A 27,009-nucleotide genomic window follows, 5' to 3' on the forward strand; every position below is an offset into this window, starting at 1 on the left:
CAGGAGAAGTCATTTTTCCAAGTATTTGCTTTCCCAGGATACACATCTGTCTTTATGATGTCCTTGCTCAGTTTTCCCAGCACACTACTTATTTAGGGTCAGCAGGCAAGGTCAAATGAAGCAAAGTGCGCTTGTTTCTTTTCTTTTCCCTTATATTAATATTGCAGCTAATGAGGGAGTATAAGGGTTAAAGCAAAGAAGATAGTGCTTCTATGTTTCTAAGTACAGGGTTAATTTCTGAATTTCTGGCTGCTGTTTACCATGCTTCATTTTCCCTACTCTATACTAATCTCACTTCTGCCTCAGTATCCCAAATCCTGGGATTGCAGAAGTAAACCACAATTGCAGGTCTGATAGCTCATTTTGCTTTAGTGCTGAATTTGATTTCATTGTCTAGATGCACCACATTTATTTACCTACTTGCAAGTTGATATGTGCATTTCTGCTGTTTCCACTTTGAGCTGTTAGGATCAATGCTACCTGAAACATACATATACAAGCTTTTGTATGGACATGCTTTCATACTGCGCAGTGGGGTTACTGGGTCATGTGACAACTTTATGTTAAACTCTTTAAGGAATTGTTTTCAAAGCAGCTGTCCAATCTTACATTGTCCCTGCAATTTGTGAGGGTTCCATTTTCTCTATTTCCTGTCAACACTTGGATTTTTTTTTCTTTTCCTTTTTGTGCCAATACTGGGACTTGAACTCAGGGCCTGGTGCTTTCACTTGGCTTTTTCACTCAACTGGTGCTCTGCCACTTGAGCCACACCTTCACTTCTGACTTATTGCTTTAGTTGGGGGCAAGAGTCTCATGGACTTTTCTGTTTGGGCTGGCTTAAGGATCCTCGGATCTCAGCCTCCTCAGTACCTAGCATTACAGGAGTGAGCCACCAGCACTTGTTATTACCTCTGCCTGGATATGGCCATCTTCATGGTGTAACATAGTATCTTGTATTTTAGATAAGGATCCACTACCTAGCAATGCTCTTTGCAAAGTCTTTCACTTTCTAGTGAAAGATCTAGAGGGAGATAGGACCTCTCTGTATATTTCAATGTAATGTTGAATTATATTCAATTATTGTGTCTTTTTAGTTTCTTTTAATTTATCTCTAATAGTTTTGGATTCCTTTCCTCCGAAGCCCAATATTTACTGATATAGATATTTTTAGAAAATAAAATACTGCTGAGTACCATTCGCTCAAGCCTGTAATCCTAGCTACTCAGGAGATCGAGATGTTAGGAATTTCAAAGCCAGGCTTTAAGCAGGAAAGTCCATGAGACCAGCAAAAACCAGAAGTAGAGCTGTGACTCAAGTAGTAGAGCACCAGCCTTGAGTGAAAAAGCTAAGTGACAGTACCCAGACCCTGACTGAGGTCAAGCTCCAGTATTGGCACAAACAAAAATAAAATCAGAAAACAGAAAACAACCTCTGAGTAGCATTTTGATTTTCTACAAAATTACCTGAATTGGGTCAGTACATGTTTCTGGTGAGGCAGAGCCTTTGCCATTCTCTTGCCACAAAACAGCCCAATATGGAATTATTTTTCCTTGTGCTCCAAAAGGAAACCAAATCTTATAGGGTGCCCTTTCCCGGGTGAAGTCCATTGCTTCCTTCAAAGGAAGGCTTCTGCTTCCTTCAATGACCCAGCTCTCAGGAAGACAACTATATCCTCTCCACACATAAAGGAGAATATGGCAGCCACAGACCCCCCCCATCTCCATTGTCCCTTACCCAGCATCACGTAGGAGGTGGCGCTGTTCATGGCTGATTCTATTTTAGGGGAGCTTTACATAGGTACTAACTCTGATCCCAGGGACTATCATGAGGTACAGTATAAGCTTCCGTTGACTCCCCACATCCGTGCTTGAAAGGAAGTATTTGCATAAGAAATAATGCTCATCCTGTGAATGGTATACAAACAAGATCATTCAATTGGTGACAGATTTAGATGCTCGGAAATAGTCATCAGCCACATAGCTTTGCCTACACTGACTTGCAAATCCAAACGCCCACTGCAGTGTCTCGAATCAATTGCGACAGTGATTCTAACCAGAAGTTTGCTTGTGCAGATGTCAGTCAAAGTGGCTTAGAATCACTGCCACTTCCTCCCCTTTCTGATCCTTAAACCAGAAGGAAGAATAATCTTGTCTCCCCTGTTCTTCTACCCCTTCTCCTTCACCTCTGCAGGTTGATCTCAAGCTTCTCAGAGGTGAAGGCAAGTGGGAGTCTTCCCTGGTGAGTAGGACCCTTACCTGCAGATCTAGAGCAACAGCTCATGCTTGCCCTACACAAGTTTCTCTTGGTTCCGGTGAAATTGTACTTAACACATTTGGTTTGTCTTTCTATTTCCTTATCTTTGTTCACACTATTCCATTGCCCTAGAATTCCTGTACCCATCAAAATCTTAGACTAAGCCAAGCATGGTGGCTCATGTCTGTTATTCTAGCTATTCAGGAGGCTGAGATCTGAGGATTGTGGTTTGAATACAGCCCTGGCAACAAAGTCCATGAGATTCTTATCTCCAATTAACCACCAAAAAAGATGGAACTGGAGCAGTGGCTTAAGTGCTAGAGCACCAGCCTTGAGCAAAAAAGCCCAGGGATAGTGACCAGGCCCTGAGTTCAAGCCTCAGAGCTAGCGTGCATGCACACACGGACGTGCACGCACACACACACATGCCCTTGATACCATGAGATTCTTACCTCCAACTAACCAACAAAAAGTTGGAAGTAGGGATATAGTTCAAGTGGGAGTACCAGCCTTGAGTAAAAAAGGCAAGGGAAAACTCAAGAGCCTGAATTCAAGCCCCAGTATCTACATATGCATTCTTGCACATGCCAGTGGTTGCGCACATGCGTGCTTGTGCGCTCGTGCGCACGCACACACACACACACACACACACACACGTCTATCTGCAAGACCCTTAAATGCCAGTTCCCCCACATAGCCTCCTCTGTTTTCTCCCCTTCACCCACAGCACTTAACACACAGTAGGTCTTAAGCAACATGCATTGAATGACTGAAAAGGATTTTGGAAAGAGTAAGGCACGCATTTTCTGTTTCTGAGTCCTTTGTGAGACTTAGAATACTAGAACATTAGCAGACTTGGGAGGTCCTCTAGTTTTCAAGAGATGAAGTTGGTTTGCAGATCAAGACATGAGAGCTGATAGATGTCAGAGGTTGGGCTAAAATGATTTAATTTTTTTTTTCTTTTGTTGGTCATAGGGCTTGAACTCAGGGCCTGAGTACTGTCCCTGAACTTTTGTTTTTCCTCAAAGATAACACTCTACCACTTTGAGCCACAGCACCACTTCTGGTTTTCTGGTGGTTAATTGGAGAATAGGGTCTCACAGACTTTCCTAAGTTTGCTGGCTTTGAACCATGATCCTCAAATCTCTGCCTCCTAAGTAGTTAGGATTTACAGGTGTGAGCCACCAGCACCCAGCTTGGTTTTAACTTTATATCTTACTATCCTGTGCTAGGAAGTTGGAGATAGAGTAATTCAATGCTTTATGGGGTCTCTCACCACTTTTCTTTTCTCCCTCCCTCCCTCCCTCCCTCCCTCCCTCCCTCCCTCCCTTCCTTCCTTCCTTCCTTCCTTTTTTTTTTTGCTAGTTTTAGGCCTTGAACTCAATGCCTGGGTGCTGTCCCTGAGCCTCTTAGTGCTCAAGGCTAGCACTCTACCACTTTGAACCACAGCGCCACTTCCAGCTTTTTTTTTTTGTAGTTTATTGGAGAAAAGAGTCTCACAAGGACTTTTCTGCCAGGGCTGGTTTCGAACCACAAGCCTCATATCTCAGCCTCCTGAGTAGCTAGGATTGTAGGCGTGAGCCACCCCGCACTGGACCTCCTTGGCACATTTTGACATTTGTATATATCTTTGTTCTACTAAGAATCACAGGTACCACTCTCCTAAATCCATTCACTGGGTCCCCACCTCAGCAGATGGAATATTCTCAACTTCCTACTCTCTGTGCTGGCTTACCTCATCAGACCATCATGCATGATGTTCACACAGGTTCACACAGAGATGAGGCAAGGAACAAGACTCACAGTGCCAATCTCCCAGGGTCATTGACCTAACTTAATCTGGCTAGAAAAGCTTCCCATTGATAATTTGCCCTTTACAGTTCTCATGATGCTCCCATGTTCCTTCATTGACTGACTCACAGTCAGGTGGAGAGGCCAGCAAGGTTGTTACTTGCTGCATGGATTGAATGCTGTTTCCTCCCTCACATTCATAGGTCAGTCCTATGAAACTTCTGCTGAACACTTGTGGCTCACATAAAGCTACTCAGAAGGTTGAGATCAAAGGATTGCAACTCCAAGCCAGCCTGGGCAGAAAAATCTCAGAGACTCTTGTCTCCAATTAACCAGCAATAAAGCCAGGAATAGAGCTATAGCTCAAATGGTGAGTGTCATCCTTAAGTAGAAAAACTAAGCTAGTGTGTGTGAAGCCCTGAGTTCAAGCCTCAGTACCAGCACATATACAAATGTGTACACACGCACACACACACACACACACACACAGCTAATGCTCAACCAGGCCATACCTAAGACTTGAGATTGTTTTATCTATGCATACCCTTCTCAACCCTTGCCCCAATTCTGCCAATGTAACTTGAAGCCAATATCTGTACCTCTGAAACTGTACTGAAGTGCTGTGTTTCCATGGATGCCATGGACTAAATCTCCTTTCCCTGCCCTTTGGCTTCTAAGAATGAATGGTCAAATCTAACTTGGGGACTCCTGGACTTTGAGCCTGGAGTCTAAAAGCCAGGTTTCCATATTAGGAAGCAAGGTCTTGGGGCAGTAGTTAGGGTTAGGTAAGGTCAAGAGGGTGGAATTCTTACGAAGGGCTTTTCTATGTGGCGAAGGCTGGCCTTGAACTTACATTCCTCCTGCTTGAGCCTTTTGAGTACTGAGATTATAAGCATTTTCTTAAGCAGCTAAACTGGGGGCCCTGCCATACCCCTCTTCCTATGGAGTACTCTGTGCCCCAAGACAGAGAGGCCTTGCCCTCCCCCCTGCAGTCTGGGCTCCCATTCCACACATATGCAGCAGCTGTCCTTGGTGCCTCTCCATCTGCTGTGGCTGAGTGTTCCCAGCACAGCGGGCACTTGGTCAGCACCAGTGAGAACCCCCTGCTTCTCCTCATCCCCTAAGCAATCTGCTCTCAAGGCTGAGAACAGAACCTTCCCCTGCAGGAGGGGCCCTGCTGACAAGGACAGTGATTCAGGCTGAGTTCCTGGAGCTTGGGAACAGCTGAGTGTATCTTAATGGCTCTGCTTGCTTGTGTGTGTGTGTGTGTGTGTGTGTGTGTGTGTGTGTGTGTGTGTGTGTGTGTGTAACTGCTGAAGACGTTTCTCACTCTCTGCATCTGTGTGGCAGGTGCTTCTCTGGAGAGGGGAAGGAGGGAGTGAGCCCCTCCCACCCCAGGGGTGCCAGGAAAAGTGGAGAAAATGCATGGCCACAGAAGAAAAAGGGATCCGCGGTCTCTGGCTTTTGCTGCTCACCAGCTCCATGATCCTTGTGGGTAGTAATGACAGAAGCACTCGTTAAAGTTACTTAGTCCTTATGCTAAGCTTTTACATCTGTCAAGTCACTCATTTCCCCACAGTGGCCCTGAGACGATGCTTTGTTCTGTGGATGACACAGAGGCTCCTGGGGACAGGGAATCTGAACGTGTGGTCCAAGGTTATATGTTTGGTTAATGCTTGAAATCGGAGCCAACTTTGTTTCTTTGTCCTTTCTCCTCCGTTGCTCCCACCTAGAATGTGTGTGTGTACTATGTCTAGAACTGAGGGCCGTGGGTGCTTTCCCTTACCTATTTTGTTCATCTTGAGACATACTCCACTTCTGTTTTGTTTGTTTGTTGCTGGTTAATTGGAGATGAGACTCACTGTCTTGTTCCAGCTGGCTTCAAAATTGTGATCCTCAGTTCTCAGCCTCTTGAATTCTTTCTTTCTGTCTGTCTTCTGTTGTATTTTTTTTTGTTTTTTGCTTTTGTAGGTCATAGTGCTTGAACGCTGGGCCTGGGCACTGTCCCTAAGCTCTTCAGCTCAAGGTTAGCACTCTACCACTTGAGCCACAGCACCATTTCTGGTTTTCTGGTGTTTTTTTTGGAGATAAGAGTCTCACAGACCTTCCTGCCCGAGCTGGCTTTGACCTGCGATCCTCAGATCTCAGCCACCTGAGTAGCTAGGATTACAGGGGTGAGCCACCAGTGCCCGGCTTAAGTTCTTTCTTGCTTTCTCTTCTGGTCAGTAAGTAGTTACAGAATCTGGCAAAAGCTAGCCACTATGTAACCAGTTGGAGGCAAGACAAGAAAGGGAAAAGTGAGAAGTTAGGAAAATCATTTTATTTTTAACTCAGAAGAAGCTAAAACCTGAAAGTAAATAGAAAGAAAGCAGATAAGGTTCCCTCCCAACACACCTCCTTTGTGAAGTTGGAAGGTGTGGAGGGACTAATTCCTCTTTCTCCTTTGACATGGTAAAAGCCTAGGAACTCATACTAGTCACTAGTCCTGTAAAGAAAGAAAGCTTGACAGGCCAACAGAAATCTGGAAGGTTACCTGTGTTTGGGTTGGCCTCACCCATCTTCCTCACCCATTGTCTAAGGAATGGGGGTAACTAAATGACCTGACCCCCAGTGAAGAATAAAAGGAGCAAATAAGCCATTACCTACATGGGGATCAGGAAATGCTTTCCTACTTTAACCCTGTCATACTAAAATAAGTCCTTGCTAAAACTTGCCCTTTGTGAGATTCTTCTTTTTTTGTGATGTGCTTGTGTGGAAGCTAATAGAAACCCCTACTGGTCCTTCAGGAACCATTCTATTAGACCAAGTCAGAAAAAGACACATTTAATGTAAGAAAGTGTTTAAAGTTACAGTGGACATTGAGCATCAAGGTAGAAACAACCTCTATAATCGTTTGGAAGTGAGAGACAGTTTCCCAGTATCTTGGACCAGTCACATGAACTATGGGTTTTAAGGGGATGAACAGAAGGGAGGGGCTAGACTGCTGGAGAAAGCTGGGGCTGTTGCTGATTGGTTAGTCTGCACATCCATTACAGGAGTGTGTAGTGACCAGGAAGGTCCCCATCCAGCCTGGTCATTTCCTTGTTTCCATCACTTAATCCCTAACATCCAGGCCTTCTGCACACCAAAAATATTGGTCCTGGCATCAGGCAAGAAAATAATTCAGCCTTCTTCCCCCATTTTGTTGTCAGGATGGTTTTAGTTTATCATCTTATCTTGTCATCTGAAAGTTGCATAGGCTGAAATCCTAAGACTACTTGCTTTTCTACTAATCTGTGTCACTTTGATGATGGAGATAGCATGGACAGATTTGGTGAGTCAACCTTTGGGAGTAAATGAGGATGTGGTGAGACAAGGCTGGGGGGGGGATACTGGGTAGATGAAAAAGAGAAAAAGCTGGAGAAGGCGGGGGACTGGCACCTGCCTGTGGCTGAAGAGGTAGAAGCCCCAGATTCCTGGGTCTTCAAAGAACTGACACACACAAATGTGCTGTCGCATTAAGGGGTGGGGGGAGAAAGGGAGGGAAAGGGAGAGAGACAGTTAGTTTCTGTTTTTCCATGATTTAAAATGGCAGCTATAACTGGGCGCCAGTGGCTCACGCCTATAATCCTAGCTACTGAGGAGGCTGAGATCTGAGGATTGCAGTTCAAAGCCAACTCAGGCAGCAAAGTCCAATTAACCACCAGAAAACCAAAGTGGCACTGTGTCTTAAGTGGTAGAGCACTAGCCTTGAGTTGAAGAGTTCAGGGACAGCGCCCAGGCCCAGAGTTCAAGACCCATAACGGGGAAGGGGGGGGAGAGCTCAGAGACAGAATCCAGGACCTGAGTTCAAGTCCTATGACTGACAAAAAAAAGTAACTATTATTCTTAGGGGAGGAACCCAAAGACATAATGACTAAGCTCCATCATATAAAATAATATTTATTGAAATGAACTCCAGGAAATGGGGAAAAAAGGTTTTTTTCTTTGTTGTTGCTTTTATTTTCTTTTTGCTTTGTTTATTTTCTTTGGGAAGGTGAGATGGGGCACAGAAATGGAGGGACAAAGGGTGAACAAGTGCAGTAGTGGTACTCACTAAACACTGTGGGGGTTTCTGTTTGTTTGTTTTTGACAGACTTGGGGGCTTGAACTCAGAGAGGGAGAGAAGGGATGACATTGTCCAAAAAGTAATGTTCTCTTTACCTGATTTATGTATGTGACCCCTCTGTAAATTTAAAAATTTACAAAAAAATGTCAGCTATTACCTGCTACCTTTATTCTTTGAGCTGAGGGAACACACGTACGTGATCACCTCAAGCAACCTCAAACCCTTTGGCATATCTTAGCTATGGTAAATAATGCTGCAATGAACATAGTTGTGCTGGTAGCTTTAGTGTGGTCTTGTTTGTAAACATTTGGTTAAATGCCCCAAAGTGGGATTGCTGGGTCATAAACCAACCCAGATGCCCCTCAGTAGATGAATGGATCAAGAAAATGTGGTATATATACACAATGGAATTCTATGCCTCCATCAGAAAGAATGACATTGCCCCATTTGTTAGGAAATGGAAAAACTTGGAAAAAATTATATTAAGTGAAGTAAGCCAGGCCCAAAGAAACATAGGTCCCATGGTTTCCCTTATTTGCAATATCTAGTATATGTATGAGTCAAGCAGAAAAGGTCAGATAAGGTGATGTTAGGAAAATGAACTCTAAGATATGTATTTAAATGTTTTTTTTTCTTTCATGCGTTTGTTTCTAACGCATTTATAAGATTATTTCTTTGTTGCTTTGTATGTCCCTCCCCCACAGTATAACCCCTGCTTTCACTGTATTTGATGTCAGTATAATTTATGGAGGGGAAGGGGAAAAACAAGTCGTTTAAATAAGGATACAGGTGGACCAATTGCAACAATGAGAAGTACAAGTTGTCATGTCGAAAATGAACTTTACAACTTTGGTGGGGGGGGGGGGGAGGATTGGGTGGGAGGGTGGGGGGAGGCTGGGAAGGAATGGGAAGGGTAAACAAAGGAGGAGGCTACAATGCTTGATAAGAAATGTACTCACTATCTTGCCCATGTAATTGTAACCCCTCTGTACAGTATTTTCACAATTAAAAAAAAAAAAGACTGACCCATAAAACAGATGGGTAATCTGGCTCCAACTGGAGACACCACGTGCTTATGGTAAACCCTGCCTTTCACACTTGCTTACAGTAAACTTCGCCTATTGGCCACCTGTGTGTGGTCTGGTATGTCCCTACAATCCTTTTGTGTGGTACGATCCCATTGGCTCAACCTCATGGATTTTGCCTTTAAAAGCCAAAGAATGGGGGCTGTTTGGGGTCGCAGTATCAGCTCTGGAGCCTGTGCTGTGGCCCTGGCCCATCAGTGTAGGAACCTTCTCAATAAAGTTGCTTCTTTGTTAACAACTTTATTGCGGTGGGCTCTGTCACTCCAGATAACTAGGTGGGCTTGCCTGCCTGAGTAGGGGTCTTCCTACTGCAGAATATGTATCACCCTCAGGCATATGTTAGATATTCACCACTTTTAATCACTACCTCCTGCGAGAAAAATGTCTTTTCTATCAAAGTGGTTTGCTTCCTTTCTGTTCATCTTGTGAGAATTGTTTTTCTAAAAAGTTCCTACTTTGGCTTGGCCTTCATTAACTACATTTTAGTTACATACATTCTTTTCCTGAGCACTTTAATGAAGACATCCTGTTAGAAGTTTCGTGAATTTTAATTATATCCCGTTAATTTTGCAGATTGTGAACCTGAGCTCAGCCAATCTGAGCAGGCAGCAAGGCCTGCTCGGTTAGGGATAAAAAGGGAGCAGCCTGTCTACTCTGTGTGCTTGTTTGCCAGGTTTGGCTGATGGTGCACCCTTTCAAATTGGTGTCCTTATTCCTATGTGACACGCCGACATCTTCAGCTATTTCTAGCACTACCCACTAAGTCTTTTTCTCTTAGTCAGTTTTAGATAGTTTAGCCCCCTTTAGGTCTCCTAATCCTTGTAAGTAAGCATTTAAATAGAGGGAAGTAATTTCCACTGGGTGTTGGTCTCAGCCTACAATCCTAGTTACTCAGGAGGCTGAGATCTGAGGATCCCTGAAGCCTGCCAGGAAAGTCTGTGAGATTATTATAACCAATTAACCACCAAAAACCTGGAAGTGGAGCTGTGGCTTAAGAGATAGAACACTAGACTTGAACAACAAAGCTCATGGATAGTACATGTGCCCTAGACGTTCAAGCCCCAGGACCAGCAAATAAAACAAAACAAAAAGTTTCTTTTTTATCTATCTGTAAGATGGTCATTTACAACATATATTAAGCTATTTTTGTAACTCTTACTGTGGCCAGAACAATATTTTTAGGGTAGTCTTTTTATTATACACATAGAGAATTTTGTGTGTATGTGTGGGGGGTGGTCTGAGACCAGGACTCAAACTAGGTACCTGACGTTTTTGCTCGTTGGCTAGTGCTCTACCAACTGAGCCATGCCTCCAACTCTGAGAGTAAGTTTTTGTATCAATACATTACATTTTGACCTTATAAAATTCTGTAACTTTTAAATCATAGTCAAGTTGATTACATGCATACAAGCTGTTTATACATTTTATCTTTTATATATAAGCATTTTTCCTTTAAATATTTTAAGCATATACAAATAACTCTTAATATCTTTTCTTACTTGCTGATTTTAAAAATCTATCTCTGAAATAACTTCCATGAAGTTATTAATTTAGCCAAATGGTTTCTTTCCCAATAAAGTATTCTTAGTAGCCTTGCATACATGTTTTACAGTACTGAGGTGTAAACTCATACTTGTGCATGTTGGTGAGTGCTTAATTGATTTAATTTACCCCTCTTTGTTTTCTGATTATTTTCTCTTTTGTCAGTACCAACCAGCATAGAAATTCTACATTTCTCATTGCCATAATAGGGATGCCATATGTGAGCCTTTTATCTGCCCAACCCTCATATTTTGATGAAGATCTAGGAAGAAAGCAACGTTAAACTTTTTCTATACAGAAACATTTTATAGCTAGGCACCAGACTGTAAGCCTAGCTATTCAGGAAGCTGTGATCTGAGGATCACGGTTCAAAGCCAGCCTGGCCAGGAAAGTCTGTGAGACTCTTATCTCCAATTAACCACCAGAAAACCAGAAGTGGTGCTGTGGCTCAAAGTGGTAGAGCACTAGCCTTGACTGAAAAAGCTAAAGGACAGCGCCTAGGCCCTGAGTTCAAGCTCCAAGATCCTAGTGAAGGTCAGAGAAAGGAGATTTAGTCCATGGCAACCATGGGAAGACAGCACTTCAGTACATCTTCAGCCGTCTTCAGGGATTACAGACATTACCTTCAGGTTAAATGTGCGAATTAGGTCAGGACATGAGAAAGGTATATGCACTGTTGAAACAAACCCAAGTTACAGGCATGGCCTAGTAGATCATTAGTTCAGACTTTGTCTTTGGAGTAGTTCCAAGGAAGTTGTTATCGCTATTAGTAGAGCAGAACAGGAACAAGATAGTCTCCAGAATTTTTGGCTGTTTGCTTTAAGATAATAAGAATGCATTGCTTGTTTGGGAGTAGTTTGCCTTCCATACAAGGATTGCCTATCAATGAATGTGGTCTTTCTTGGAGCCCAAGGTGATTGCAAAATTGAGTGCAGCAGAGAATAGCTCAGATTAAAGGGCACAGATTCAAAGTTGAGGTAAGTTTAGTTAATTGACAGGATTTAGCAAAAGTCCCCTGAGCTGCCCCTTCCCCAGGTTCTGGGGCTTGAACTCAGGGCCTGGGTGTTGTCCCTGAGCCGCTGCCTCCGCCTCCGCCTCCGCCTCCGCCTCCGCTGCCTCCTCCTCCTCCTCCTCCTTCTCCTCCTCCTCCTCCTCCTCTGTTGATCCTGGGACTTGAACTCTGAGCCTGGGCACTAACTGATCTCCTTTTGCTCAAGGCTAGGGCTCTACCATTTGAGGCACAGTACTACTTGCAGCTTTTCCTGTGTTTGAAGATAAGAAATTCATAGATTTTCCTGCCCTGTCTGGCTTTGAACAGTGGCCCTCAAGTCTTAGCCTTGTAAGTAGCTAGGATGACAGGTGTGAATCACCAGATCCAGCTCCTGAGCTTTATTTTTTCTCAAGCTAGTGCTCTACCACTTGAGCCACACCACCACTTCTGGTCTTTTTGGTAATTTCTTGGAGATAACACTCATGGACTTTCCTGCTTGGGCTAACCTCAAACCATAATCCTCAGGAGGACTCTGCCTCCTGAGTAGCTAGGATTATAGGTGCAAGTCATGTGGATAGCATCTTTTAAGTTGCTTCTTACAAAACTTCAAATAAGAGAGCATGCAGCACAGGCCTATAATCCCAGCTACCGAGGAGGCTAAAATCTAAGGAACAGGGTTCAAAGCTGCCCACGTAGAAAAATCCTTGAGATTCTTATTTAAATTAGCCAGCAAAAAGCAAAACAAATGGAACTCTACCACTCAAGTGGTAGAGCACCAGCCTTCAATGAAAAAAACAAACAAATAAGAGCTCAGGGCCCTGAGTTCAAGCCAGTATTGGCATTGGATAAATAAAAAATAACAAGCAAAGAAATGTGTATTCCATCAAGCCTTGCACTTCTGGCTTTTTTTGGTGATTAGTTATAGGTAAGAGTCTGAGGGGGCATTCCTGCCCTGGCTGGCTTTAAACTGCAATCCTGAGATCTCAGCCTCCCAAGTAGCTAGGAGTATAGGTGTGAGCCACTGGCACCAGCTCTAGGTAGCATTTTTTTTTCTGTCAGTTGAGGGGCATGAACCTTGGGCCTAAGAGCTGTCCCTGAGCTCTTCAGCTCAAGGCTAGCGCTCTACCACTTGAGCCACAGTGCCACTTCCGGTTTTCTGGTGGTTAATTGGAGATAAGAGTCTCATGAACTTTCCTGCCCGAACTGGCTTTTTTTTTTTTTTTGGTCGGTCGTGGGGCTTGAACTCTGGGCCTGGTCACTGTCCCTCAGCTCCTCAGCTCAAGGCAAGTGCTCTACCACTCTACAATGCCACTTCCAGTTTTTTGGTGGTTTACTGAGATAAGGGTCTCATAGACTTCTCTGCCCGGGCTGGCTTTGAATCACCATCCTCAGATCTCAGCCTCCCGAGTAGCTAGGATTACACCCTCCTGAGCCACTGGTGCCCAGCTTACGTAGCATTTTTGATGTAGCTAGAGAATGAGTTTTTCTTTCTACCCTGTATGCTTCTTTTCTTATCTGCTTTTGCTGGTTTTATCCAGTCATGACTAGCTAATTGAAATTTCCCTTTGTGGAACTAAATAGCCAAAAGAAGAAACTATGCTTCATAATAGAGCTAAGTGATTTAGTGTTCCTCTCCAGAAGACAGAGAACCATATAATAAATTCCCACCTCGATTAAAACTAAAATAGGTGTTATTTTTTGCACAGGGATGAATACTCATCAAAACTTATAATAGAAGTTCTTTAGAAGAATCTATCATTCAAGAATGTGACAACTCATAACTAGGGGAAAAAAAAGATTGGTAGCCTGGAATACAATCTCCTAAATTTTAGGCCTGGGATGGTCAGCTCTCTTGACCCCAGTGAAGCAGCCTGACATTTCCATTTCTTCCTAGGCAAAAGGTATGACTCATCCTAGAACTTTCATGGGAAGTTGGGAATTGCTGAAGAACAGCCTAATCTTAGGCTCATGATAAGTGCTCAGACTTCTAGAGAGTCTTATTTAAACCTCTTAAAAATAAACTGCATTGATCACCTGCACAGAAGTTTCCTAAATCAAAACCATTACAATGATTGTTGCTATATTCATTATTCTGATGCTATTCTAAGTGCTTTGTATGATAAGTCACATCATGAAGGACTTTTTCTAAATTAAAGCTTTTTAAGTTAGTTAAATGGGATTACTTATATTTTAATAAGTTAATAAGAGTTTACAAAAAGCAGTGGGGGCAGGGAATGTGGCTTAGTGGTAGAGTGCTTGCCTAGCATGTATGAAGCCATGGGTTCAATTTCTCAGTACCACATAAACAGAAAAAGGTGGAAGTGGCACTGTGGCTCAAGTGATAGAGTACTAGCTTGAGAAAAAGAAGCTCAGGGACAGTGGGCAGGCCCTGAGTTCAAGCCCCAGGACTGGCAAAAAACAAAAAACAGTGGATAGGCCTATATCCAATCAGTGGAAGGCTGTATTAGTTAACTTTCTGTTACTATAATGAAATACCAGTGATAAATAACTTGTAAATGAAAGGAGTTTTTTCCTATCTTTTTAAATTGTTATTACAAAGATGATATACAGAGGGGTTACAGTTACATAAGTCAAGTAATGAGTACATTTCTTTTTTTTTTTTTTTTGGGTCTGGTCATGGGGCCTGAACTCTGGGCCTGGGCGCTGTCCCTCAGCTCTTCAGCTCAAGGCTAGCGCTCTACCACTTGAGCCACAGCGCCACTTCCGGCTTTCTTCTTTTTGCTTATGTGATGCTGAGGAATCGAACTCAGAGCCTTAGGCATGCAAGGCAAGCACTCTACCACTGAGCCACCTTCTCAAGCCCATGAGTACATTTCTTTTTGGACAATGTCACTCCTTCCCTCACTCTTTCCCAGTTGAAAAGGGTTATTTTGACTCTCCGTTTTGGTTGCTCAAGTCTAAGGTTGGGTGGCTCCATTGCTTGGGGCATGGGTAAGACACCACAAAATGGTGACTGGTTATGGCAGAGCAGAACTATTCCTCTCATTGCCAGAAATCAGAGGAGATTGTATTCCAGGCTACCAATCCTTTTTTCCCCCTAGTTGTGAGTTGTCACATTCTTGAATGATAGATTCTTCTAAAGAACTTCTATTATAAGTTTTGATGAGTATTCATCCCTGTGCAAAAAATAACACCTATTTTATTTTTAATCGAGGTGGGAATTTATTATATGGTTCTCTGTTTTCTGGAGAGGAACACTAAATCACTTAGTTCTATTATGAAGCATAGTTTCTTCTTTTGGCTATTTAGTTCCACAAAGGGAAATTTCAATTAGCTAGTCATGACTGGATAAAACAGCAAAAGCAGATAAGAAAGAAGCATACATAAGCTAGCTGCTGGTGACTCATGCCTATAATCCTAGATACTCAAGAGGCTGAGATCTGAGGATCATGGTTTAAAGTCAACCTGGGCAGAAAACCCTGTGAGACTCTTAATCTCCAATTAATTATTAAAAAGCCAAAAGTGGAGCTGTGACTAAAGTGGCAGAGCACTAGCCTTGAGCAAAAAAAAGCTCAAGGACAGTGCCCAGGCCCTGAGTTCAAGCCCTAGGATCAGCTTACACACATACAGAAGAATCATACACAAAATGTACTAAAACAGAAAAAGAAAGGTGGAAAGTAATTAATATTGAAGATAGGTCCTTGCTAGCAATGTCTGGTTGCAATAAAGGCTGGTGAACTTGAGGAGAGAAAAGTTGTTAGCCTGTAGAGTTTAAAACCATGTTAGAGAGCTGGCTTCAGTGGCTCATGCCTATAAATACCCAGGAGGCTGAGATCTGAGGATCACAGTTTGAAGCCAGTCCAGGAGAGAATAATGTTTTTGACTCTTTTTTGTTGCTGTTGTTTTTGTTTGCCAGTCCTGGGGCTTGAACTCAGGGCCTGGGCACTGTCCCTGAGCTTCTTTGGCTCAAGGCTAGTACTCTACCACTTGAGCCACAGCACCACTTCCAGCTTTTTCTGTTTATGTGGTACTGAGAAATTGAACCCATGGCTTCATTCTTGCTAGGCAAACACTCTCCCACTAAGCCACATTCCCAGCCCATATTTTTGACTCTTATCTCCAATTAACTACCAAAAAGCCAAAAGTGGAATTGTGGCTTAGTGGTAGCACACCAGCCTTGAGTGCAGACGTTAAAGGACAGCCATAAAGCCCTGAGTTCAAGCCAAAGTATCAGCATGAAAAAGAAAACAAAAAGATTATAGACTACCCTCTCCATCCAACTTCATCTTCTAGGTGTTGGCAATTTTTTAAAAATCTGGAACTAGGCCTTGAACTCAGACAGTTTGTTAGGCTTTTTCTCTCAAGGTTGATGTTTTACCACTTGAGCCAAACTTCCACTTCTGGCTTTTTTCTGTTCTTGTAGCTTTGTCTTCCTAGGTTAGTTCAGAATTGACATTCTCAGATCTCTGCTTCTGGAGTAGCTGGGATTATACTAACAACACTGGCTAACCACTGACCTTTTAACCATGTGTATCGTTTTGCCTTGAAGACCTGAGTTCAAATCCTAGTACCAGTAAAACCAACAAAAAACCCAGAAACAAAAACAAATAACAAAAAGTCAGTGGTTATTCCAGGATCCAGGAGTAGAAGGTGTGTGTGTGTGTGTGTGTGTGTGTGTGTGTGTGTGTGTGTGTGTGTGTGTGTGTGTACTAATACTGAGGCTTGAACTCAGGACCGAGGCACAGTTCTTAACCTATAATCCTAGTTAGTCAGGAGACTGAGATATGAGGATCACGGTTCAAAACCATACTGGGTAGAAAAGTCCATGAGACTTGTTTCCAATTAACCAACAAAATGCTGGAAATGGAGGCATAGCTCTAATGGGAGAGTGTCATTCTTGAGCAGAAAAAGCCAAGCGAGAGTATGCAGCAGCCCTGAGTTTAAGTTCTAATATGGTCACAAAATAAATGCAATACAATAAAATAATAAGTTATAATAAAAAAGAAAACCATACAGTTTCTGTGAAACACTGCTTGATCTTCCCCAGCTGAAACACCTTTCTAGAAGGTTCTCTTGGCTGAAGGGTTGTAGTCTTTTTGCTGACTTTATTCTCCTATCTAGCATTTGGACAGAGTAGAGTTGCCCCAGGGACTAGCATGGGAACAAAAGTGGCATGAGTGAAGCACAAGGTAAACCTCTAAAGAGCAAATATGCTGCTCAGTGTGGTGGTGTACACCTGTAATTCCAGACCTCAAGACGCTGAGGGACAACATCATGAGTTCAGGACCAGTGAGGCCTTGTCTCAAAACAGCCATCACAAGGCAGGTGCCAGTGGCCTCAGACTTATAACCCTAGATTCTTCAGAAGGCTGAGATCTGAGAATCATGGGTCTTACCTCCAATTAACCCACAAAAATCTGGAAACGAAGGTGTCGTTCAAGTGGTAGAGTGCCAATCGTGAGTGAAAAAGCTGAGATAATGCCCAGGCCCTGAGTTCAAGTTCCAGTACCAGCATAACAACAACACTAAAAACCAATAGATGCACTAAGGAGACTTCCAGGATAAATTCCTGCTACTGGAACGTCTTTAAGCCAGGCTGGGGGACTTTTTTAGTAAGGGGACAATCCCAGCCCTCCCATTGCAGAGTGGGCTCACACAGAGCAAATGCACTTCCTGTCTGATGCCACACAAGGTGGCTGGGGCAGCAGGTGCTTTGTTAATGGCTGTAGATGACTACATAGTACCAGAGGGCAGAGAATAGGTGCGGCTGTGACAAGAAAGAAGAGTAGATGGAATTCCTGGGACACTCAGGACGTGGGTGCCGCTGACATCACTACGTCTTCGTGCTGTTACAGCCTGTCAGTGCTGGAAAAGGGGCTGTTTCTATGCTCAAACCTTGTCGGACCTTTTCCTTTCCTTCCCCTTTGGTGGTAGCTAGGTGTTCTTTTGACTGTATGAATTAGATACTTAAGGGTTGAGGCCAAATTTCTTTTCTGTTTTGTAAAACGAGCAAAAAAAGGTTCAAAAAAGTAATCTTACAAGCCAGGCACTTGTTGCTCTAGCCTGTCATCCTAGTTAATCAAGAGGCTGAAATCTGAGGATCTTGATTTGAAGCCAGGAAAGTTTGTGAAATTCTTTTTTTTTTTTTTTTTGTGGGGGAGGGGGTCAGTTGTGGGATTTGAACTCAGGGTCTGGGTGCTGTCCCTGAGCTCCTTTTACTCAAGGCTAGTGATCTACCATTTTGAGTTACAACTCCATTTCCATTTTTGTTTTTTTGTTTTTGGCCTATGTGGTGCTGAGAAATCGAACCCAGGGCCTCAGGCATGCAAGGCAAGCGCTCTACCACTGAGCCACCTTCCCAGCCCCTTCCATTTCCATTTTTGGAGTGATTAATTGAGATAAGAATTTCACAGAGACTTTTCTGCCTAAGCAGGCTTCAAGCTGTGATCCTCAGATCTCAGCCTTCTGAGTAGCTGCAATTACAGGTGCAGCTAAATTATGAGATACTTATCTTCAACTAAGTCTACCAAAAGCCAGAAGTGGAGGTGTGGCTGAAGAGGTAGAGCTCCAGCCTTGTGTGAAAAAGGTAAGGGGTAGTGCCCAGGCCCTGAGTTTAAACTCCAGTACTGGCACAAAAAGAAAAATATATACACACCATCATATACTTGCTTAAATATAATGGTAGCTAACAGAGAAAGGACCAGCATTTTTTTAGAACATTTCCCTTGAATCCAAGAGCTGAAAGTTTCTGGACAAACTTTCAGAGAATTCAGAGAAAGGACCAATTTGTGTTTTTGTTTATGAATAGTTTGTGTTTTTGTATCAGACAAGAGCAAAGTGTCCATTAGGAAGATACTGTAATGTCTTATTTCTTAGTGTTCATTCAAGACTATGAAATGAACATCTACCATGTGCTGGCATTGTTCTGTTTTTCCAAGTGAGAGAAAATACAAGGGAGTTCCAGTGGGATCACCTGATCACCAGTGACTTGTCCATCTTCTGCAAATATGTCCATCATTATAGTGGACAGTCAAGGCTCCAGGACACCTTGGCAGACTGGAAATGCTTGCCATCTTCTGAAAGAGTACCTAGCCACCTGCCATCTCCACTCCAAGCTTCAGTGCCTCCTCACCCTGACCAGTTTCTCCAAAAACTCTATTCTCTGAGCCAGCACATAGGCTTCTGGCTGTGACGTTTTATCTGTGTACACAGTCTTCCCCTAGCCTCTAAGAGACATTTGGCAACACTGAGCCAGGAGACTGGTGGGCTGTTTCTGCTTGCTGCATGTTCTCTTCGGAGATGATTAAGCTTGGATTTGTCCCTGAATGGTGTTTGTCTTTCCAGAAAGACAGCTACAGATGACAATGGATGAAATTGCAGAGTGGAGTAAATAGCGTTCCTTTTGAATTATTTAAGGAGCTCTTCAACGCCATTGGAACACTTTCAAACATCTTCCAGAGAAAGGGAAAAGAGACAGACAGAATGGAAGGAAACTGTGAACAAAAGCAGCCTTGGAAGAGCACATAGCCATTGTGCTAGCTGTGTAAGCAGCTGCCCAGCCAAGACTCCCCCAGCCGCGTTATCTCCCTTTTTAACACTCTGAATCCTCATCTTTACCATTCACTGTTCAGCAGGAACATGGGCTGGACAGAGGATTCCGTCTTTTCCTGTTTGTTAGTCATAAAAAGCTACTTTTCTGTTGTCTTTTTGAAGGATTATTTGAGGATAACACTACTTTAAGACGATTGATTCTCAAAGTCAATCTTGGATAAAGCGACTATCTAGCTTTGATGATTAAATCAAACCATTATAGTCTATCTTCTATTTATCTATGTATCCATCCATCTACCATCACTTATTTCTTTATTTAATGGCAATTCTCTGGCTTGAACTCAGGGGTTGGGTGTGGTCACTTAGTCTTCTTACTCATGGCTGATGTTCTATCACTTGGGTCCTATCTCCACTTCCAGCTTTTTTTATGGTTAATTGGAAATAAGAGTCTCACACACTTTTCTATTCAGGCTGCCTTGAGTCTTGATCTTTAGATCTCACCCTCCTGAGTAGCCAGGATTACAGATAGGAGCTAATAGCTCATTTATTTTTTCCTAAAAAATCACTTTATTTTCTAGAAGTTTTAATTTCACAGACAAATTGAACAGAAAACTGAGTTCCCATAAACTCTCTACCTCTACACATGAATTCTCTTCCTTACTGTCAATATCCTGCATAGAATGTCTTTTTTTTTTTTTTTTTTGGGTCCAGTCATGGGGCCTTGAACTTTGGGCCTGGGTGCTGTCCCTCAGCTCTTCAGCTCAAGGCTAGCGCTCTACCACTTGAGCCACAGCGCCACTTCCAGCTTTTTTCTTTTTGCTTATGTGGTGCTGAGGAATCGAACCCAGGGCCTCAGGCATGCAAGGCAAGCGCTCTACCACTGAACCACATTCCCAGCCCACAGAATGTCTTTTTTTGAGATAGGATCTTATTATGTAACCCAGACCAGTCTTGAACTTATGATCCTCCTACTCTTCAGCCTCACAATAACTGGAATTACAGGCATCACCTGCAAGCTTGCAGACGGTGCTTTTGTTACGGTGATAAACTAACTTTCCTTTGTTTCCTTCTTTTCTTTCCTTTGTTTCCTTCCTTCCTTCCTTCCTTCCATCCTTCCTTCCTTCCTTCCTTCCTTCCTTCCTTCCTTCCTTTCTTTCTTTTTCCTTCCTTCCGTCCATCCGTTCTTTCTTTCTTTCGTTCTTTCTTTCTTTTTTTTCTTGGGACTTGAACTCAGGGCCTGAGATCTGTACCTGAGCTTTTTTGCTCAAGGCCAACATTCCACCACTTGAGCCACAGCTCTACTTCTGGCTTTTTTGGTGCTTCATTGGAGATAAAAGTCTCACAGACTTTCTTGCCTGGGATGGCTTTGGACCATGGTCCTCATATCTCAGCCTCTTGAGTAGCTAGGATTACAGGCATGAGCCACTGGTACCGAGAATAAACCTGTTTTGATATGTAACTATTGCCCTAAGTCTGTAGCTGACATGGGAGCTCACTTCTGATGTATATCCTATAGGTTTTGTCAAATGACATGTGTTCTCCATTATACAACCATCCAGAATTGCCTGATATTCCTCCTTCCTTTGCCCACTCTGCCCTCATCAGCCCCAGCTCCTGATAACCACTAATCTTTTTACTGTTTCCTTAGTTTTCGCTTTTCCAGAATATTGTGTAGCTGGAGTCACACAGTATGTAGCCTTTCCAAATTGGGTTCTTTCATCTAGAACTATGCATTTTAATTTCTTCCATATCCTTTGGGGTCTTGATAGTTTAATTTTTTAATTGCTAGAAAATATTCTATTCTCTGGGTATACCATAGTTTCTCTGCCCATTTACCTGTTGAAGGACATCTTGGTTCTTTCCAAAGTCTGGAAATTATGAATAAAGCAACAAATGTTTCTGTAGGTTCTTTTTTGTTTTTATTTGTTTTTGGTGCCAGTATTGGTGCTTGTGCTTGAACTCAGAACCTGGATACTGACCCTTAGCTTTTTCATTCAAGGCTGGTATTTACCACTTGAGCCACAGTTCCACTTTCAGAATTTTGGTGGCCAATTGGAGATAAGAGTCTCATGAACTTTCCTGCCTGTGCTGGCTTGGAACTAGAATCCTCAGATCTCAACCTCCTGAGTAACTAGGATTATAAGCATGAGCTACCAGCATCTGCTAACAACACTAAGTTTGAGATGATGTTACCTGTACAAGCAGACTTACCAAGTAGGCAGTTAAACATTCTGTTGTGGAGGTTAGTGCAGATTTCTGAATTGCAGATGTAAATTTGAAATTGTCAGGGTAGAGATTAAATTGGATTCTTTGTTCAGAAGGGGTAGCCTTGACTTTGGAACTAGCAAACAAAAATTGAAAATGATGGTTTGATTTTAAACCTCAGATAAGCAATCAGGCCAGGAACATTCTCCTTTAGCTCTTTTTGTTATTGCTGTTGTTGTTTAAGGCTAATGTTCTGCCACTTCTGGCTTTTGTCTGGTTAATTGGAAGTAAGTCTCTCCAGTTTTTCTATCTAGGCTGGCGTTAACCTTCCATCCTCAGATTTCAACCTCTTGAGTAGCTAGGATTACAGAGGTGAGCCACCAGCACCTGGCCCATAAATGATTTTCCCCCTTTTTTTCTTTTTATCAGTTCTGGGGCTTGACCTCAGGGCTTGGGTGCTGTTCCTGGGCTCTTTCTCTCAAGGCTAGTTCTATACTACTTGGAGCCACAGCTGCACTTTCTATTTTCTGGTGGTTAATTGGAGATAAGAGTCTTATGGACTTCCTTACCCAGGTTGGCTTTCAACTGCGATCCTAGATCTCAGCCTCCTGAGTAGCTAGGATTACACAGTCGATATGCACATGCTTTAAAATCATTTGTTGTTTATCTAAAGCTTGAAATTTATTGACAGTGTTGCAATGTGTTTGGCAATGAGAACCAAAGTTAGTCCTGAGTTTAGATAACAAATAGAGAAGGATGTGTGTGTAGCAAAGGAAATGTGTGGCTGTGTAACCAATTTCTCCAGAATGTGTGCCATAAAACAGCCAATTATTATGCTTAAGGATTCATGTAGACAAGGAGATGGCATGGCTTGCTTCTGCTACAGGATGTCTGGGGCCTTGGCTGGAAGGCTGGCAGCCCAGGGGCTGGAATCACTGAGGAGTCATTGGCTTCCATGTCAGTGATGAATGCTGGTTCTTGGCTGACACTTGACTTATGGCCATGAGCTGGAACCTTTCCATGTGGCCTGGGCTTTCTTCCAATATGGTGGCTGGATTCCAAGGGTAAGAAAGGAGGTATGTGTGGGGTGAGGGAAGTAAAGGAAGAGAATGATGAATGGGACATAGAAGAGAAGGAGGGCTAGCATGAGCCAGCCAGATGGAAGCTGTGTCCTTTCCATGACCTAGCCTCCAGTGTCTCATAGCATTACTTCTGGCATATTTTATTGGTCAGAGCAGACATAGCCCAACCAAATTCAAGGGGAGGAAAATGAGTTAGATCTGTGATAGGAAGCAGTAAACTTTCACAAGAGCCAATGAGATCTTAAGTGTTGTTCTGGTCCATTTTGGGCAATATACATGAAGTAAGGAGTAGTCAGTAGCATAGGAGGAAACCCAGGAGAATGAGTAAGTAATGAGGAAGTAAGAGTCTCTCCAGTTTGTCTGTCCAGGCTGGCTTCATCTGTGTACTATGTAGTATGGTGGGCAGGGAGGAGCTGGGAATGTGGTGGACAATGTGCTCCATGGAGGGGCTCGGCAAAGGGGAGAGAGAGCGCTAACAAGGGATAACAAGGAAATTGAGGGCTGGTGGCTCACTACTGTAATCCTAGCTATCCCAGGAGGCTGAGACCCGAGGATCACGGGTTAGGGCTGTCATGAGCAAGAAAGTTCAGAAACTCTTACTCTAATTAGTCAACCAAAACCAGAAGTAGGACTGTGGCTCAAGTGGTAGAGCTGATAGAATGCTAGCCTTGAGCAAAATTGGTAAAGGGAAGTTAGGCTTGAAGTCCCAGAAGAGGGGGGGGGGGGGAAGAGAGAGAGAGAGAGAGAGAGACAGAGAGAGACAGAGAGAGACAGAGAGAGAGAGAGAGCATGCAGGGCGGTTGCCTAGTGAGCAGAGGAGGTGGAGCAAAGCTTGTCAGGGTAAGTGGGGAAGCCTGGGAGCCGTGTGAGCTGTATATCTAGAGAGAGAACGAAGAGCCTCAGGCTGAGCCGCCTCAGGCTGAGCCACAAAGAACGATTAAGGAGTTTCTGAATGCCTGTCATGGGCTTTCAGATAATTATTTTAAGGAAATGTTTGTAGGAATGATAGAAGTTAGCATGCTATTGCACTGAGAGAAGAAAAAGAGCCCCAGTGTTCCATAAATTCTCCTTCATCCTTTAAAACAAAATTGTCCCCAAGCCTACCAAATAATGCTATGTGGCACGTCTCTCTTCCTAGGTATTTGAGATGTCATTTTCTTTCTCTTTCTCTTTTTTCTTTTTCCTTCCTTCCTCCCTCCCTCCTCCTTCTTTCCTCCCTCCATCCCTCCTCTCTCCCTCCCATCCTCTTTCTCCCTCCCTCCCTCCTTCCCTCCTTCCTTCCTTCCTTCCATGTTGCTTTGTTTTTGTGCTAGCACTGTGGCTCAAACTCAGGGCCTTGCACTCTCACTTGACTTTTTACACTCAAGGCTGGTGCTTTATCACTAGCCACAGCTCCACTTCTAGCTGGGCTCATGCCTGTAATCCTAGCTACTAAGGAGGCTGAGATCTGAGGATCTTGGTTCAAAGCCAGCCCGGGCAGGAAAGAAAGTCTGTGAGATTCTTATCTCCAATAAACAGGCAGAAAACTAGAAATGGTGCTGTGGCTCAAATGGTAGAGCACTAACCTTGAACTGAAGAGCTGAGAGACGGCACCCAGGCCCAGAGTTCAAGCCCCACAACTAATAATTTAAAAAAAAAAAAAAAGCTAGAATGGAGCTGTGGCTTGTGTAAGTGTACATTCCCACCAGCAGTATAATAGGGTTCCTCTTTCTCCACATCCCCTCCAGCATTTGTCATTGGCTGACTTGAGGATGTGGGCCATTCTGACTGGGGAACCACAAGACTTTGAGCCTCCTAAGTAACTACAATTACAAGTATGAGCTATCAGCACCCTGTTGTACTTCCTACTCACCCTATAAACACACAGAAGGGAAAGAACTAGAAAAATGAAGAGGCACAGCCAGAATCATATAGGAGAAGGATCCATCAGGCTATAAAATAAGACATGATTTTCTAAAATGCTGATCACTATGAATTCATTGCACAGTGTAGGCTTCTTGCCATGATAACCAAAGGAACCACATTGGTATGTTCCAGTCAGAGCTGGGGGACACTGGGTACCTTCTCCACAGGCCAGCCCAGGCCTCGTGTACCTTGCAAAGCTCCCTTCTTCAGACTGCACTCCTCAGAAAGAACAATGAATTCAAATCACAAAGCATCTTAGAGGATCAAGTACTCACCGAGCAAAATATTTAAGCCAGCATTGAAAATGATTTATCAAGTTGGGCACCAGTAGTTCACACCTGTAATCCTATCTATTCAGAAGATTTAGCTCTAAGGATCACAGTTCAAAGGCAGCCCAGGCAGGAAATTCAAAAAATCTGTGAGACTCTTGCCACAAAAATAGCCAGAAGTGGCACCCAGCCACTAGAGCTAAATCTTCTGAAGAAGGGAGCTTTGCAAGGTACACGAGGCCTGGGCTGGCCTGTGGAGAAGGTACCCAGTGTCCCCCAGCTCTGACTGGAACATACCAATGTGGTTCCTTTGGTTATCATGGCAAGAAGCCTACACTGTGCAATGAATTCATAGTGATCAGCATTTTAGAAAATCATGTCTTATTTTATAGCCTGATGGATCCTTCTCCTATATGATTCTGGCTGTGCCTCTTCATTTTTCTAGTTCTTTCCCTTCTGTGTGTTTATAGGGTGAGTAGGAAGTACAACAGGGTGCTGATAGCTCATACTTGTAATTGTAGTTACTTAGGAGGCTCAAAGTCTTGTGGTTCCCCAGTCAGAATGGCCCACATCCTCAAGTCAGCCAATGACAAATGCTGGAGGGGATGTGGAGAAAGAGGAACCCTATTATACTGCTGGTGGGAATGTACACTTATACAACCACTTTGGAAGGCAGTCTGGAGGGTCCTCAGAAAGCTAAATATTGACCTCCCTTATGACCCAGTCATACCACTTCTAGGCATCTATCCTGAACAACAGGAACCAGTATACAAGGACACATGCACCTCCATGTTTATTGCAGCACTGTTCACAATAGCCAGGATATGAAAACATCCCAGATGTCCCACCACAGATGAATGGATCCAAAAATTGTGGTATCTATACACAATGGAATATTATGCAGCCATTAGAAAGGACAAAATAATGGCATTTGCAGGAAAATGGATGGAGCTAGAAGAAATCATGTTGAGCAAAGTAAGCCAACTACAAAGAGACAAACGGCACATGGTTTCCTTGATAAGTGGATGTTAAATCCAAAATGTTAGGTGATACAACAAAATTAACAGGACTTAAGAAACAAAGGACTTCCACTCATCTGGTCAAACCACTACTAAATAACCCCATGCTGCTGATCACATGTATGGTATATATATGCACACCGGAGGGGAACCTGGAAGACAACACAGAACTAGAGGGAATCAGGGAAAAACATACAACAGCGGGACCCATCAGCTGCACTGGACATTGTCCAAAATGAACTAAGCAACTTAATGGCAGCGATGGGAGGGAAGGAGCAAGTGGGAAAGAGGGAACAGCTGAATCTATGCAAAACAGAAGAAATGTAATATTACCCAATGTGGAAGAAATAACTGTATCGCAAAGCTCATAGAACTCATAAATGTTATAGACCATGATAGACAATTTGCTCCATGAAAGTTAGAATGTGTTTGTGACTTTAACTAAGTATCACTATCCCACAATACTGTGAAATTTGGGAAATTATGTAACCACTTAATCACAATAAAAAATTTGAAAAAAAATGTCTTGTGGTTCAAAGCCAGCCTGGGCTGGAAGTGGAGTTATGACTCAAGGTTAGGTGCTAACCTTGAGTGGAAAAGCTACGGGACCAAGCCTGGGCCCTGAATTCAAGCCCCAGTTCTGACACACACAAAAAAGGAAAAAAGAAAGAATGAAAAAACTATGGGGAAATGGAGGAATGGTCCAAAACTCTGCTAGTTAATCCAGCCGCCCCCCACCAGTGGCCCTATGAGATAAGCAAGTGGAAATCAGATTGTGTTGTTGTGTATATACATCGAGTCACAGGAAACAACTCAGGAGACTTTACCTCCATGTCTATATGATCTATATGCTCGACCACAAAGTGGGACAGTAAGAAAGCAATTAATTTTAAAAGATGCTCAGTTATATATGGATATATAATGTTGAATATACAAGATGTTTAATTAATTTCATGTTTTGGGTAAACAAAAGACTTTTTTTGTCTTTGTGTGTGTGTGTATGTGTGCGCTTGCATGCACACACACGTGCATGCACACCAGTCCTAGGGTTTGAACTCTGGGCCCATGAGCTGTCCCTGAGCTTTTCTTGATCAAGTCTAGCATTATACTACTTGAGCACAGCTCCATTTCTGGCTTTTTAGACTTTATTGAAGATAAAAGTCTCATGGAGTTTCCTGCTTAGGCTGGCTTCAAATCACAATCCTCAGATCTCAGCCTCCTGAGTAGCCAGGATAACAGGTGTGAGCCACCAGCATCTGGCTCCTTTTA

At 43.2% G+C, this 27,009-nt stretch overlaps 1 protein-coding gene across 1 annotated transcript in view; it reads left to right on the forward strand.

Annotated features, from left to right (window-relative positions):
- The first annotated feature begins 1,951 nt into the window (after nucleotides 1-1,951).
- Nucleotides 1,952-27,009, forward strand: part of Gtf3a (general transcription factor IIIA) — a 116,780-nt gene continuing 91,722 nt past the window's right edge. The window contains exons 1-3 of the mRNA XM_042685511.1: nucleotides 1,952-2,074; nucleotides 2,191-2,238; nucleotides 9,790-9,838. Of these exons, the coding sequence (XP_042541445.1) occupies nucleotides 1,952-2,074; nucleotides 2,191-2,238; nucleotides 9,790-9,838 (220 nt within the window). The remainder of the gene's footprint in view (nucleotides 2,075-2,190; nucleotides 2,239-9,789; nucleotides 9,839-27,009) is intronic.

This window comes from Dipodomys spectabilis, unplaced genomic scaffold (assembly GCF_019054845.1).
Source record: "Dipodomys spectabilis isolate Male_0828 unplaced genomic scaffold, ASM1905484v1 ptg000095l, whole genome shotgun sequence".
In the NCBI taxonomy this organism is placed as follows: domain Eukaryota; kingdom Metazoa; phylum Chordata; class Mammalia; order Rodentia; family Heteromyidae; genus Dipodomys; species Dipodomys spectabilis.